Raw genomic sequence first — 16,636 nt, 5'->3', positions numbered from 1 at the left:
TTCAAAAGCTAAAGCTGGTCAGAAAGCTCCTCTGCTTCTCTTTCCATCAGGATCTTGGAAATGATTTGGCCATTTGGATTTCTGTGATCATTTGCCAGGTGTCAGGGACAGATACAAAGCACAGAACAGAATGCAAGAAAGACAAGCAGCAGAGCTGAACAATGCTTTTCACCACTATAGGCAAAAGTGCTCTGGTATTTAGGAAATCCAGTAGGAAACTTGGAACACGAGCATGAGGAAAGAGATCTGCCTTTTGAAACGTGTGGACTGGAAACTTGCTGCCACCCAGTGTCAGCAGGTATCTGTTCCCACGAACTAGCCCTTGGAGTTCAGTCTGTGTGGGGTTGGACCCTGTCCCTAGACAGACACGGTCTGGGACCGCTGGGTTCTTGTGTGAGGAGCTTGGGGCGCACTGCTGCCCGCTAAGGCATGCACAGACTGAGGCACAGCCCACTGAAAGGGAGCATAAAACGTGAGGGTGAAGACCCTGCTAAAATGGAGTGGTTAATCTTCCCTTGCTGTACTTCTCTTTAAGAAAAGTGCCAGATATCGCATACAAAAATTGCTATTCAAATGCTGTTCAAGCCCAAATGCATGTGGAATTGCCCTAAGTACATTTTCCTCACCATGTTGAAGCAGGATATCTCTTAGGTGTTAAAAGCAGCAGTAAAGTGCATGGCAGCCCAAAATGCTCACTGTTTGGCAGATCACTTTACAGACACAAAGCTGTATTGGTCACGAGAAAAAGTAATTTCCAAGTATTCTTTCATTTTAAATTTAAGTACTCTTTTGAGGGTTCTTTTGAGCTGAAGACAGAGATGCACACTCTGCCACATCTACAACTACGAAATTCTTCTGTAAGAAGAAACTGCAAAATTCTAGCATCATAAAAAATTTGTGTCATGAACAGTCAGGCAGCCAGTAGTATAATAATGGTATAGCTGGTATAGTGAAGGTGCTGATTTAAATAAACAGGGAGAATAATAACTACAGTAATTAAAAAAAAATCAAAACAACAATAAAAAAATCAACAAAATCAATGGAAGCAACCTTCAGCATATAGAAATTAAGTTAAAAAAAAAAAAAGTTTCTTTTGCATGAAAAATTCAGTTTCTGAATCTTAATTTTTTATTTTGTAGTTCCTATTTATTTTGTCCCATCACCTGTTGTCCAGTTGACTTGCATATTGAGCTATTCAATGTTTTCCTAAATAAAATCTTCTTCCTGAGCCATCCAAAAAGAGCTATAAAACTGGGTGGAACAGGGATACTGACCTGGTCGAGCAAGCATTTTTGTCAACTTCTGTAAGATCTCCAACAGAAAGCCTTTCCAGGCTCCTGACTGTATGAAAGATTTGTCTCTCTCTCTCTAACATCATGAATATGCAATTGTATCAACGACCTCTTACGTTTTTCTAGAATTCATTACTTCGTCTTCTATTGTTCAGAATCTTCACCTAACAGGAAAAGGAATCTTTATAGAGGTGGACAGACTGTATCTAAGAGAAAACCCCAAATGTGTCATGGACATAGTATACCATAGGGCATTAATGCCATGATAAAGCACTGAAGTGGAATGGTGAAGAATTCCCTTTGACTCATCCTGGAAATGCCTAACCAGTTTAAAAAAACAGATTTTAAATCAGCAGTTACTTTGATCAAAATCATTATCCTGCATTGAAACATACCACAATGATTTTTGGTATGTAAAAGCCTTCAAAATATATTTATCTTGTCTCCTAGAATTTTTACCCTGAGAATAGTGTGTCATGAATTTTAACAGAAGGCTATGCATTAACAGCACAGTCCTCCAGTATGTGTAAATATCTTATGTACACAGTTTACTATTTTTTTTTTGCCATGTTTCTATGCCATTTCAATGCTGTTAATATCTGGAAATATTTAATATTTTGGGGAAATATTAAGTCAGGTAACAACAGCATTGTTACTACTTTGTAATCCCAGCACACAAACCTGTTCTCTCCCCCAGTGCTTTTTTATTACTTTAAAAAATCATTCAAGATAGGAATATTTCATGGTTACCAACAGGCTATATTTATTATTATAATTGAGGACTCTACATATATCGTTGCACAAAATTATAGTGGACCAGTCAACAAAACTATACAGCTTGTATGCAACTGTAAATAGCACTTTAGCAGAAGTTTAACACATTGTGCATTAGTTATCTTAGTAAGGTGACAACTTAAGATGATTACTTCATGGGGGTACAAAAGTGCAAACTTTCATTCAAGGCATACACACAAAACACACAAAAATGATTGCTGTACATGCCACAGGTCTAAAATAAATTTCATACCAATCCCCTCCACTGCAAAACAAGTTAAACGAGTAAGCACCAGCACTCTTAGCAACCACCAGTGTTACCACATTCAAAGTCTTCTCTCTAGCAAGAAGCAGAGAAATGCAATCTGAAGAAATGCCCTTAGCTTGGAGTTTTAGATGTAATGCAACTATGTCACATGAACTCCATGTTTTTGTTTGGCAAGCCTGAAAAGTGTTATGTCACTATAGAAGCACTTCACCAGTGTATTACCACTAATTCCTGAATCACTATGTAAAGTAACTGTGTGCAACAGCTGACTGTTGAAGGAAATAGTGTCTTTACATCAAAAGGTGACATACAACCAAAATTCAAGTATTTACTGTTAGACTGTAAGTAATTCTGACCTTCTGTTCCTGTGCACTACATAAAGCAGATGAAGCCTAATTTTGTTTTTTCATTTTTATTCTTCCATCTGCCCTGGCAAAAGGTGCAGAGGGAAGAACCAAAATGTAGGTGCAATCCGGCACCTCCAGCAGTTGGTGACAGGCATGTGGGTACAACTGTCCGCCTCAAGATGACCTGTGGATTTTCAACAAGCAGACCTAATGCTCTTAGATCACTTCCATCTCAACACCTGCAAGATTCCTTGTGTCCCCTACTTTTTATTTGCACCACTTTCACCAGCTGTTCAAATTTGTTGCTCAGGCAGATATCTTATTTTCTGCACAAGTGAGCACCTGAGCTGCACCATGTAATCTCCAGACAATCAGGAGTTAAAAGGGCAGAACAGCTCCTTTCTCATACCAGGTGTTGGGAAGGTCTAGAGAGATATTTATGCTTCTGTCTCAGCACCAGTGAATAACTGCTGAAGACTGTATAAACTTGAAACACACTTGATTACAAAACCAAATTTCTGATTAAGTAAATTCCAAAGAAAAAATGGCCTCTTACAGTATTTTAATTACTGTCTCTGTTAATTTAAAAGTAATATGAAATACTAAGGGGTTTTTTCTAATTAAAAATGCTTTTTCTCCTGTTATCAAGTTAACCTCAAGACAGGAGTTAAACACAAGTGACCATAAACTTTGGTGAAAAAATTCTACTACCTAAAGAGTTATGAAAAAGAGTTCAAACACTTAACAAAATTAGTAGCATGCATGATTACCAAAAAAAAAAAAAAAAAAAAAGTAATGAGAAATCTGACATTTGTCTCTCAATAGAAGTGTTCATAGATTTTGGTGCAAACAGAGCACATTCTGTGAACATGGGGAATGAGAAAGTGGAGGCAGTTTTACCAACTCTGCAAATTAATTGAGGCAAGAAAAGAAACTGAAATGTGAAAAACAAGGCCTGTGTATCACTTTTTAGCCCTCCAGTGCCAGATACTTCATGTTTTGAAAATGACCAAGTACAGCAGGGACTGTGCCTTCAACAAAGAAAGGAAAATAATTAAAATTAGGCTAGCCCTCTTTGAAGCATTTCTATACCAGTGCTACCATAGTCTACCACTATATTAATACATGAACAACATTTTTATTTCCCTGAATTTAAGGGAAAATAAACCACCAGAAAATGCACTTGTAAAAAGATGAAAGCACTGGAAAACTACAAAATAAGCAAGGACTGTGTGCTTGTATATATAAATCCTTATAAATACACAGAAATGGTTGAGATTTTTTGTTCATTCGTTTGTTTGTTTTCCCCAAATCAAAGCAGAACACAATATATTCTTTCAAATGGGTTTTGAATGGGGAAGTATGAGTAGGATTGACAAAGAAAATGACAGAGGAAGAACAGTGAGATTTTATTTCCTTGGCAAGTGGAAGTACAGTGATGTTACTGCAGCACTTACTGTTCTTACCTTTTAGATCCCAACTCATCACAAATTACAGCGTAACTACATCAGTGGTGGAATTTAACACACAGCTTACATTTTCAAATATTTAAATTTATTTTTCTTAATAGTATCCCCACTTTACGCAGCCTACAAACCTGAAGAAAATGCATTTGCTTCTCAGAGTCATAATAGTAAGTGTTTTGGGCTGCTCAAAGTCAAAGAAGTAGTCCTGAGATTTCAGATGTTAAAGCTTTCTCCACAGCCACACGTTCCTTTGATGTTTGGATTATTGAAGACAAATTCACTGGACAGTTTGTCTTCTACATAGTCCATTTCAGTTCCTAGAAGTGTCAGCTGTGCCTTCTTTTCAATAAACACTCTAACGCCTTGAAAACAAGAGAAAAAGCAGAAATTACATACAGCAAAACCATCATTCACTTTGAAATTCTCTTTTGACCAGTAAAAAAAAAAGAGGAAGCTAAATATGAAGACTACCAGTACAACTTGGTTTCCCTGGCCTAATGTGGGGCACTTTCATCACTGTTTTCAATCTGCCTATAGAAGTCTGGCAAAGTCTGGAACTGTTACTTGGGTGTGCACATGAATGTCTGTAATTTTGAATGGGGACAAAAAAAAATGATGCTGAGGAAAATAAGCTGTAGAACATGGCACCGAATCTCAGCTTCAGTACGCAATTCCCATGCATTACAGACGGTAACCCATTTCATACCTTTCTTAAAGTCTGTGAATCCAACAAGATGCACAAAACTTTGACAACACAGATTTCTTCTCTCAAAATGACCAGGTTTCATCCCCACCACCCGAGAAGCTTGTGCTGCTGCACCAGAAACTCACCATCTTGAACTACTTCTTCATCAGAGTCTCCTTTCGATTTTGTATATTCTAATGTGTAAGAAAGTCCATTGCATCCCCTTGTACGAACACCTACTTTCACACCTACCTAAAAACCAATAAACAACAAAAAACACCACCACATGCATGACTTCCTTTTTAAAACCTATTCAGAATAGCAAGTTAAAAAGTATGCAGAACAACGAAATGCTGACATTTATTTTTCTCCACTGCCTAAATGCAAAAGTGAATTACTTTAACAGATTAAGAGATAACTTTTTCTTTTTTCTTTTATAAATTTGACTGCCACGGTAAAAAAAAACATCTGGTGCTTGCTGCTGCAGATCACGCCCTACAGTATGTTAAAGTTTTGAAGTAATGAACCATTGGGACTCTTGTAGGAACCTGGTCTCAAAAAGGTCAAATTTCAAAGGCAGATACTTTTGTGACTTCAAACTACAGTTTACTCAGATGCTAATTCAGGTACTATGACAAGATTATAGACAGTAACATAATTATGAAGCTGTGAGGCCAAAACAAGGGCAGTTACTGGATTAGAACTGTTGTAATGACACCATCAGAAAACTTACTTTAAACCAAAGTTCTGAAAAACATACTTTGATTTTTCACTACCTTTATTGCCAGTCTCACTTAAAAAGCAAACCCCTCCCTAAATCAAATATGTCTGTATGTGTACTGTTTTAACTGGCCTTAAAAGCCAACTTAGTCAATGTTCGTAACATTCACAGCCTTCAACAAGTCTGACAAAAAGAGCATCCATGTAAGGAAAAAAACTGAGAAAAAGTTTTAACAAAGTAGAAAACTATTTGTGTGTAACAATCTTTAAGAAGTATCACCTTCCACAAACCAGTGCTTCATAACTAAGAGGCAATTTTATTATCGATGTCCGTATATTGTGATAAAAATGTATCAAAATGCAACAGTTGTCATCAAATGGGACCTCAAGACAAACTGCATCTGACCCTTTAAGGGTAATACATTTCTCTACAGGAACTGCTACAAATAATGGGCTGGAAAATGCAAACACCATCTACAGCCAGGAAATGACTGACTGTATCAATTGTAGGCCCAGGGCTTCCTTAGGATGGTTTAAAACATTAGCACAAGTAAGTCTAGTTAGTTGCAGATGTGCAGGAAGAAAAAGAAACAATGGGCTTGTTAATAAAAGAAATGTTCTTCTTGAAATAATACTCACTTGTTAAAAAAAAGCTAATGTTTGCTTTTACAACGGTTATAAAAGAAGCCTCTGCGTGTCTTTCCCCCAGGAAGAAAAGATGACAAACTCATTATTTGGTGAAACACTGATTAGTTAAAAAAACAGACTGCCTGGCAAGTTTCCTCAGAATTAGAAGTTCTCCAATGCATATGAATATAACTTTATTACTGCATACTTCACAATGAGAATTCCTACAAGAACTTAAATAATAACGTCTTAATATCAACAGCTGAAGAGCTCTCTCCCTATCAGAAGTCAACACTATGCCATACTAAAGGGTTCCACTAAAATGTATCTCAAAAATACTTGAAGCTTAAAATTTTTCCAGCTTTATTAATCTCAGCAGTAACAGTACAGTGAAATGTCATTACAGTCAGTTGTTTGCTGCATTTCATTTCGTAACAAAACAAAGCTGGATATACAAATAAGCTAATGCATTCCCCACCAAAAAAAGATGTCAACATCTCTAACAAACACTTCAGTGCTCATTTCAAACTTCTAAGTTAACCAGAAATGCTTTGCAATCATGAGTTGTGCTAATACCTTTGCACACCCTACACACTTATTATTATATTATACTTACATGGTCAGGTTTATCTTTCAGAAGCTCTTTTATTTTCTGGACAGCAGAAGGGGTCTGAAAGACAGAAGCACACATATAAGTTTTAATATGTTTTTGTTTATTTGCAATGAGTATTTGCATGTATTAAAGTTGAGGCATGTAAGATACACACTGCTGTAAAACAGATGTCTGCTCAACCTAATTGATACAGAAAACACCACCTGTTCACTCCTCTCCTCACCCACACTGCCAGCAAACAGATACCTCAAGAATTCAATCCTTAATCCTTAACACTGGGGGGTTTGGCTGTTAGAATCAGCATATCAGAACGGTTTGGGTTGGAAGAGAACCTTAAGGATCATCTAGTTCCAACACCCCTGCCATGGCAGGGACAGGTTTGTAAAGGCCTTATCCAAACTGGCCCTGAACACATCCAGAACTTCCCTGGGCAACCCGTTCCAGTGCCCCACCTCCCTCACAGTTAATGAATTTCTTCCTAATACCTGTCTAAATTTCCCCCTTGTTTTATCCCTACAGTTCCTGATGAAGAGTCTGTCTCCAGCTTCCCTGTGGGCCCCCTTCAAATACTGGAAGGTTGCCATGAGGTCTCCAGACAACTTTCTCTTCTTCAAGCTGGACAGCCCCAACCTTCTCAGCCTGTGTTTGTAAGGGAGGTGGCTGCAGTCCTCTTATCAACTTTGCGGCCTCCTGTGGACTTGCTCCACATCCTTATGTTGGAGGCCCCAGAGCTGGATGCAGTGTTCCAGGTGGGGTCTCACCAGGGCAGAGCAGAGGGGCAGAATCCCCTCCCTCCCCTGCTGCCCATGCTGCTTTGGATGCAGCCCAGGACACAACTGGCTTTCTGGGCTGCAAGTGCCCATCACTGGGTCATGTCCAGCCTCTCAGCAACCATCAGATCCAAATCCTTCTCGATAGGGCTGCTCTCAATCCATTCTCCACCTAACCTGTTGGTGTGCCTGGGATTGCCCCAACCCAAGGTGCAGGACCTTGCACTTCCCTTTGCTGAACTTCATGATGTTTGTATCAGCCCACCTCTCAAGCCTGTCAAGATCCATGTTGTTTCTTTGGGTTTTTTTCCCCCAAAATAACTACCATAATTCAATCAAGTAGCTCTGTTCTTGTGGAAATTTTTTTACACACACATTGCAGAGAAAAATCAGTTAGATATAGAGGGCTCATGGTCTACTTCTCTCTCCCTGTTAACCTAAAGGGAACCTGTGACTTTACACCAGATAAAATTCACCATTCACGCAGGTCTAGTTGATGCAGAAATGCAAGAACACAACGCAAATGTCAAAATTTCCATTATATGCCTACAAATTTCTAAGACACCAAGAAATGCATTAGTTATGTGAAGTTCTTACTATAAGCCGGCTTAAACACACAAAGCAAACCGCAAGTAGACTTGCAGTAGACAACCCTTTCGAATTACCGCTACCAGTCCTGTTGTTAGAGACCCACTGAGCAGGAATTACCTACTCTGACAAACGACTGAACTGTGTGCACTCGATCTGCCCCTGTTCCTCCACGGAACAACTGACTGCACTTTTTTCTGCAGTGATCTCTCTCAGAATCAGAGACTGGAAAAGACCTCTGAGATCATCGAGTCCAACCTATGACCGAACACCATGTTTTCAAGTTTGGCCTCTCCAGTACGGCGCTGGTACAGAATACACGTCCTTTATTATTAACAACAGGATGTAAAGCCTTCTTGGAAACAACCTACGCGTCAGCCTCCGTAGCTAACACATTTCTCTTTTAAAAAAATATTTAATTAAATACTCTTTTTGGGGGTGTCTATGCCACAAGGCCCCGCGCTCGCAGGGGCCTCACCGGTGCTGCCCCGGAACTCCACGGTTCCGCAGACGGAGCGGCGCAGCGCGGGGCCTCCTCCCAGCGGGACTGGCGAGGAGCAGGAGCTCCCTCCGCCTCTCAACTCGGCAGGGGCAAGCAGACCCCTCTGCAGCCCGGCCGCCGCAGCCGCCCCGCTGGGGTTACCGACGCCGGCCGAGCGGGCACAGCCCGGCGGAGCGGTCCGTCCCCGTCCTCGTCCCCGTGCCCCCCCCCGCTGTCGCCAGGGGCCGACTCACTGCCCGGGCCAGAGGGGGCCCGTGGCGCAGCTCCCGCACCCGTGAGGTGCCGCGGGCCCCCGGGTCCCGCTCGCTGCCCACCCGCGGCACTGACCAGCGTAAGGGCGGCACGGGTCGCCTGGATCCTGCGCTTGCTGACGGCGCGCACCGTGGCGCGCACCACGGACGAGGCCATGGCCCGGCGCCCTCGGCCATGGGCAGCGCCACCCGCACGCCGTGACGCCACCGCGCACGGGCCGCGGGCGGGGACGGGCTGCGCCGCCTCCGCCCCCTAGGCCTGGCGCCCGGGCCCGCTGCGGCTGCGGCCTCGGCCCCGGCCCCGCTGAGGGCGGGCGGGGCTCCGCAGGCAGCGGGGCTGCACGCCGAGATAAGCAGCAAAGACGACCAGGACGCTCTGTCCTTCGCGGAGGCCGCGCCAAAACAGCGGCCCAGGTGTCAGGTGGAAAGGAGAGGTTTTTCTGAAAGCCTTTAATAATTGATTAGTCTGTCGGCGCCCTTGAAGGGTCAAGTCAACAGGTTACGGAATATAGAGTGTTAAGGGATTGGAATGGAGCTTAAAGATCGTCTAGTCCCACCGTTTGCCGTGGGCAGGGACACCTCCCACTAGACCAGGTTTGTAAAGGCCTTACCCAAACTGGCCCTGAACACATCCAGAACTTCCCTGGGCAAGCCGTTCCAGTGCCCCACCTCCCTCGCAGTAACGAATTTCTTCTTAATACCTGTCTAAATTTCCCCCTTGTTTTATCACTACAGTTCCTGATAAAGAGTCTGTCTCCAGCTTCCCTGTAGGCCCCCTCCAGATACTGGAAGGTTGCCATGAGATCTCCAGACAACCTTCTCAGCCTGTCTTCGTAAGGGTGGTGGCTGCAGTCCTATCAACTTAGTGCAGAGGAGGCCACACACTCCCGCAGTTCCATGTCCTGGATGCAGTGTTGAGGTCTCACCAGAGCAGAGCAAAGGGACAGAATCCCCTCCCTGGCCCTGCTGCTGTGGATGCAGCCTAGAATTCTGACATGTTAAGGTTCAAGGATTGATGGTGATAGTAGCTGACTGCAAAAACATATTCAAAGCAATATATTAATTCAAAGCAATATACTAAAAAGCTCTAATCCCTGACAAAAGTGAGCTCAAGACAAGCATTTAGCACTCACAGAACACTGTTCTTACCCAATAGTTGTCCCCATGGGACTGAAGAGAGGTTGAGCCTGTCAACTGATTCCAGAAGTTACAATGGAGTCTTTCCTAACTTCTCACCCTTCTGAATTCACTTTTGTACTATTTTCTTATGTTTAAATGGAGCTTGAGTGGCTCTCTAGTCATACAGCTTATTCAGTGAAGGGTGGCTGTACATTGGCGGGGGGGATATCTCAGTACACATAATGTGGCAGCCTAAGGAGAGTGATTTCACCACTGGTATAAACATATATTATAGTATTGGCTTCTCGCAAAGTATTAAGGTAGATATTATATAATACTAGAAATGCTTTTTGCTGTGTGGATGTAGTTTTCTCTCGTTTTAGCAAGAATGTTAGCAAGTGTGAGCAAGTAAGATAACCTCCAAGGGAGCAGAGGATGAGGTCCAAGGAGCTGCTAATCAACACTTTGTCCAGAGAACAAAAGGGCCCAAAGGCTGCTCCGCTGGAGAACGGGCGGCCAGGAGGGTCCGAGAGCCCTTATCACCGCTCTGCCCGGGGGGCAAAGAGGCCCAAAGCTGCAATCAGCCCTGACTGCCTGGAGAATTAAGAGATCCACCCTACCATCGACTCTTACCTAGCGGGCCCAACCCCAAGAATCGAAATAAAACCACAAGGCCGAAGACTACGCATGCTCTAAAAAGGCGGACCCAAGGAGTGGCCATGCAGAACAGTTCCTGGAAAAGTTTTAATATGAATAGAGAACAGACAGTAAAAATGGTATAAAAAGGACTCACCTCGAGCATCAGGTGTGCTCTTGGCAGAGCGCCAAGGCACCCGGCCGTTATCCCTTTGCTTTATTTTATGTGTCTCTTATTGTCTTTATATTAAACTCTTTAAATTCTAACAGGAGAGTGAACCTCGTTTTTCACAACCACAGTTGCTGATTCTGATGCCTTAGGTTTTAACTTTTATATTTTTCAAATTCTGTACTGCTTGGTGTGTAACTCTGAAGTTTCTTGTAGCCTGTTAATTTCTGCTCTCTCATACTAGGTAGACATAACAAAGCCTGTCCCACCCTGCATTCCAAGGACACCAAGACTGTCCTAGGCCAAAAGTATAAACCAAAGAGCCACGAAGGATGGGGGGGGGGGCAAACTGAGGGGAAAACTGAAGCTTTAATTTGAGAATTAACCCTGCTATGCAAATGAACCAAACCTATAAAAGGGTGAAGAACTCGTGACCTGGGGTCCGTCTTGGGGTCCATTTTGAGAATGGCTTCAGGCTTCCTGGGGTGTACCTTTGAAGGCCTTTCAAATAAATACGTCTTTTATTCCCTCACTCCTGTCTAGTCTCTGTTTCTAGGAGGCCTCTTAAGGCATCAGTTCGACAACAGCACATCTTCCTTTATCTCCCTTGGTTTTCAGCTCCTGTGCAGCTTATCAGCCAGAAAGGAGCTTGAAGTTCCATCCTCTGCAAGAGCCTGGCTACAATGTACTCTACTCCATTCTTCTTCAGCATGTACAAGTGAGTGGGAAGTCAGGTATGCTGGCCCTGTTCCATGCAGGGGGTAGCAACCCTATTTTCCTCTATAATTTCCATACCGTTATTTTTTTATCCCCAAGCATTTTCCCACACTAGGGAACAACAGAGGCCCATGAGTACATAGTGTCCCACCTATAAAATGTGAATGCGAGTATTTATTGACTGTCACACAGGCAAGAATTTTAAAATAACAAAGCATATGGCTATTCCATAGGCAGCTTTGGCTCAGCAGGCAAAACCCATGTGCAGAGTGATCCAGTTTGGACAAATCCCTGAGTGAAGTGCACAGGACCTGGAACCAGTGACTGCTATGATCCATCACAGACAATGCATTGTGTCTGCTCTCCTACTGACCAGGATCCTGCCCCTTCCTCCAGGCTTATGCCCTGCTGGGGCCAGGTGAGAGGATGGCTGTGCAGTGGTCAGCTGCCCTTCTCAATCCCTGCAGAGGCATAATGGGAGGAGAGCTTGAAAGCTGCTGGGTGAACTGCACTGCCATTCCCCAGCTCCTGGTGGCTGCAGTGACTTCACGTGCAAGAAACCCCAATAGCCTTGGTACAGGGAGACTCATGCCATTACTTTGAATTATGGCTATGCCAGAAGGAAAACAAGTACCTGTTTTTCATTTCCACATTCCAGCATCCTTAAATATGCTAGATAATACTTTAAATCCGTGTTTATGAAGTCCAAGCACAAGAAACACATTTCAGTCTCATGACCTCAGTTACTTCAGCTCCCCGATTCTGGGCTTAGTAGTTCTGGAGAGCTTGGCAGAAAGTGCGCAGATGTGTTTTTTACATAATGTCATGGGTTAGCAAGCATAGTCCCGGAAGGGATGTCCTTGCCAAGGGGTGCTTACAGCTTCCTCTGGGACCTGATAGAACCTATCAGCTGGCCAGTTTGAATATGGACAATTCTTTGAGCCACTTAAAGTTGTGACCGCCTCTGTGATCCACATTTAAGAATAGACAAACTCCCCCCCAAGCTCTCTCTCGTTTCCGGCGCTGGGACAGGTGGCTGCAGGCCCCGTGTGGGGGCCAGCGGGCCCGGCCAGGCCCTGCTTGGGCCAGGCCGGGCCGGGCCACGGCCATCCTGGAGCCGTGGGCCTGTTCCAGCCGTGGAACCCCCCCCACTGCCTGGCTGTGAGCAGCCGGAGCGGCTCGGCTCTCCCCCTTCTCCACTTCGATAAGCAACATTCCAGCTGCAAGGCCGAGGTGAGATTAACCCTTTTATTGCTGTGAAGAGCTGAAAACCTGAGGGAAGAGAAAGAGGAGATGCTTAAAGCTGAAAGTCCGTTGTGAAGCTATGATATATCAGAGTATCCAGTTGTAATTTCATGAAGATATGGGGGGTGGAGTGTTCAACTTTTACTTGTGAGCAAAAGCACCTGTGCTGAGATAGGCAGATGCTGACGCAGCTGTAATTTCATGAGAAGTTTGAACAGGGAGAGATGAACCAGATGAGGACTTTTGCTCCAAATGGGAAAGGAGAAACCTCAGTTCCTAGAGATGCTCCCAGAGATAGTCCTAAAGATGAAGACGATGAAGACCCTTTGCTCCCAGGGAAGGAGAACGGCCTCTGTTCTTGCTTCTGAACGGCTCAACCTTAAAATTGTACCCCAAAAAACTTCAAGAGTGGACCCTCGAAAGCAGTTGCAGGAAAAGCTGCAAGTCGGGGGAAAGGACTCACACGCGAGCAGAGAGACTCCTCTTCCTAAATGGACTGAACAATATTTGGAAGTGGGCGGCTGTCTCGTTGTGATACTGTTTTCATAGCATGAGCAAGAAGAGACTTCTCTTTCTAAAAGGGACTGAACAAGGTTATTATGGCAGTGGTAAACAGACTGAACACCTTAAGGGTTGTCTTTTTACCTTGTCAGTGGGAGAAGGGAGGAAGGTGGGGGGGGGAGAGGAGAGTTCTGAAGGTGGTATATTTTTTTTCCCCCTTCTTTTAGGTCTGTTAATAAACTTCTTTATATTCTTTCAAGTTTGGTGCCTGCTTTCTGTCTCTCCTAATTCTTATCTCACAGAAGATAAACAGTTATGAGTATTTTGGACCAAACCACTACACATAATTATGCCACTACACTTTACTGAAGCACTACTACCTCAAATATAAAGATAGCAGGTTAAAAGAAAGCAGGTTATAAAGAAAGTTGCATTTTCTTTAGCTACAAAAAGTGTTTCACACACAATTCATGCACCTTGAGCATGCAATCTCAACAAAACACTCCTACTTGGGGGGATTTAAATGAACTACTGGGCTGAAGTCAGTACTCTTGAAGGGGGGAAGTTCATGTACGAATGCAACTAACGCCACTGTCATCAGTAACACTCTATCATGCAGGCACAAAGAGCTTTACTTTCTCTTTCCTCAGGATGCTTCCAAGCATCACTCCTTAGTCCCATGTCTGCTGAATCAATCTCAGCATGGAAGACTGAGCATGGGCTTGAACATTAGCCTTCCCTCAGAGAAGATAAATGGAAAAATCTGTTTTAAATCTAACTAGTTCAAGCAAGTAACAAGAAATACTGATAATTCATCAGTATGGAAGAAAAAGCCAACAACTTTCCATGCTAGGGAACTCCTATGCAGCTATTTCAAGCCATGAAAACTTATTAGTGAAGGTAATTTTTTATGTGGCTTCTGTAGTTCTTATAAAAACGTGATGATGTTTATAAAAGAAATTGCTGTGCAATAAGTAAGTTTAAGTAGAATTTTAACAGATGGGGAAACAGTTTTAAATACAGCTATGAAACAAACCTCACCAGAAAAATTACATTAGGGAAAATGGATGTGTGTGATCTAGCAGTTAAATAGCTAAATGGGGTTGACTTACCTGTTTTAGACAGTTAACTGTGCTGCAAACCTGAAACAACTTCATCTTTCTCAATTTCTCAGCCCTGATAACTTACTATTCACAGCATAAAACATATTCCAACTTTGGAAACTCGGACGTCAAAAGCACGTGAAATTCTTGTGAAATATGATGACAGCACTTTTTTCTAATAAAAAAGGCAGCATGAATGAACAACTGTGTGTCTCTCCGAATCATTAGGAGGACAGAGTATGCACCTGGTTCAGAAGAGGTTTATACACTTCATTCCCACCAGCAAAACTGGAAGTAACTCTGAACAGAAAGCTAAATAAAGCAAAAATATAGTATGTCTTTGGCAAAGGACACAGAAGAAATTATTTGTGAAAGCAACATATCTAGAAGTCCACAGATAGCTGGCTTCAGATGGATGAAAACGAAAACAGGATCCTAGTTCCCTAAGACCACTTCAGCAATTCTAGCTTTCAACTTCCATAAAAATAGATTGATAGGGAAAAAAATATTGAACATGATAGTCAAAATCAAGATAATTATAGTAAGTTATCATTAATTCTACATTTATGTCAGGAATATTGAAAACTACAACCTCAGGAAAAAATACAGAAACTTAAGTCTGATTTTCACTTTTTTTTAAAATTTATTTCAGATTCATAAATTAACAATTTTAACAATTAACAATTTTAACATGTAACTAATTCTTTTCTGAACAAGATAAGATGGTACATTACCACCTCTGGAAGGACTTCAAGTAAAGCTCAAGTGCCTATTACTAAAGAATGTAAATTCTTGACTGGTACAAGGATCCTCTTCACATTCTATGAAAACGGACATGTATTTTTCCCCAATTGCCAAATATAATACCTCTATTTCTTAAAGCATTTTTGTCTGTATCCCCAAGGCCTTGAAAAAGATTCTTAGCAGCAACAAAACAGGACTGACCTGTTTCCTAGTCTTTCTTTCTTTCTTCCTGAACATGAGCACAGCAGCAAATGAACTCCCATAAAATCACAGAACAGAAAACAACCCCACAAAATCTCAGTGGCACTGCTTGTCCAGAGACTGTTTTACATATGATGACTAGCGTCTATGTTTTCAGTTCTCTAGAGAAATAAAAAAGAACGTAGCAGTCTACAAACATTTCAAACACTTACATGAGGATTCAGTAAACAATCAACATTAATAAATATCATTTGCTCCTTCTAAAATTCATTTTTGAAGAAAATATAATTTATTTGGCTAGCACATAGTTTTAGTGCAGTTTAAAATCGTCAGGTGGAACAACAAAACCCTGAAAACAGTCCATTTTTAGTACCTGCCCTTTTCTAAATGATTTACCTAGTAAACAAATACAAAACATCATGGCTTTCTATTAAAATCCTCAAACAATCTATTAAAGAGCAGGGGTGCGTATTAAAATCCACAGTTGTTTGTACTAACAATTTGAAATAAAACACCCATATTTTCATTGAACTTAAGCTGAAGGTTGTCTATGCTGCTGTCCCGTGAATTCAGATGCTTTAGCCAAAGACATTTCTTGTAAGTGAATGATGGGCCTGTGTTGCAGTTTACCAGTGCTTAATATCCCTCATGATTCTTGCTGGGTCCTCTTCTGTGAGGCTTTTCCCTGAGTCATGTATTTATTGGAAAGGCTGCCTAAATTGGGAGGAAGAAAGCATCATGCTTTAAAGGTATTTGCTTTTTTTTTTTTCTCCAAAAAAGACATAAACCAACTGAAACAAAAAGACAGGAGAAAATTACTATCAAATCAAACTAGAATCAAAGGACATACAGATCAACTTAAGAGCATTACCTGCTGAAGGACAGTAGAAAATAATAAAATACAAAATCAAAACCCAGCATTTTGTTCAACTAAACACCTAATGACAAATCACTTTGTGTTAAAAAATCCCCAAACTTAGACTTGAAAAAGCCTTGCAGTGAAGACAAAAAACCAAATATGTCTTCCCAACAAAACAGATAATTCAGTTTGAGATACTTAATTGCAGTCAAATCTTTACAAACTTCAGAAAACTAATTTGGTCCCCCTCCAACTGCAGAGAGATTAGTGTATTATACACCCATGCTGCTGAAAGGTTTGAAGAGTTGTACTAGAAATTCTAATTTTAAAAAAAGCAGCCATTCTAAAAATATTCATTGTACTGTACTTCATAAGAGTGTGAAATTACTGAAAGGAAGCTACATTGTTAATCACACATTTAAAGCAAACCATCTCTGAT

At 41.8% G+C, this 16,636-nt stretch overlaps 2 protein-coding genes across 5 annotated transcripts in view; both read right to left on the bottom strand.

Moving 5' to 3' along the window:
* Positions 1 to 2,030: 2,030 nt before the first annotated feature.
* On the bottom strand, positions 2,031 to 9,326 carry ISCA1 (iron-sulfur cluster assembly 1). The gene is made up of 4 exons (XM_032096654.1): positions 8,980 to 9,326; positions 6,796 to 6,849; positions 4,979 to 5,084; positions 2,031 to 4,509 (listed from the first exon to the last, which is right to left on the bottom strand). Exons 1-4 carry the CDS (start codon positions 9,058 to 9,060, stop codon positions 4,361 to 4,363), a joined length of 390 nt encoding a protein of 129 aa, XP_031952545.1. The 5' UTR covers positions 9,061 to 9,326; the 3' UTR covers positions 2,031 to 4,360.
* Positions 9,327 to 15,011: 5,685 nt separating this feature from the next.
* The window catches only part of TUT7 (terminal uridylyl transferase 7), a 34,844-nt gene continuing 33,219 nt past the window's right edge, over positions 15,012 to 16,636 (bottom strand). For 2 of the 4 annotated variants that reach the window (XM_032095946.1, XM_032095949.1), the window contains one exon: positions 15,012 to 16,052. In XM_032095946.1, coding sequence (XP_031951837.1) covers positions 15,985 to 16,052 — 68 coding nt within the window. In that variant the 3' untranslated portion in view covers positions 15,012 to 15,984. The remainder of the gene's footprint in view (positions 16,053 to 16,636) is intronic. The other 2 variants (XM_032095947.1, XM_032095948.1) reach the window with 1 other exon arrangement.

Source organism: Corvus moneduloides, chromosome Z (genome assembly GCF_009650955.1).
Source record: "Corvus moneduloides isolate bCorMon1 chromosome Z, bCorMon1.pri, whole genome shotgun sequence".
Taxonomy (NCBI): Eukaryota; Metazoa; Chordata; class Aves; order Passeriformes; family Corvidae; genus Corvus; species Corvus moneduloides.
Note: the sequence above shows the minus strand (reverse complement) of the source record. Positions and strands in the feature narration are given on the sequence as shown.

Bases quoted from the DNA above. Each gene is read 5' to 3' on its own strand.
- ISCA1 (XM_032096654.1), bottom strand. From the start codon at position 9,060: ATGGCCTCGTCCGTGGTGCGCGCCACGGTGCGCGCCGTCAGCAAGCGC. The intron at 6,850-8,979 runs GTCAGTGCCGCG...TCTGTCTTTCAG, and splicing joins CCCGTGCCGCCCTTACGCTG to ACCCCTTCTGCTGTCCAGAA. The intron at 5,085-6,795 runs GTAAGTATAATA...ATTGGTTTTTAG, and splicing joins TGAAAGATAAACCTGACCAT to GTAGGTGTGAAAGTAGGTGT.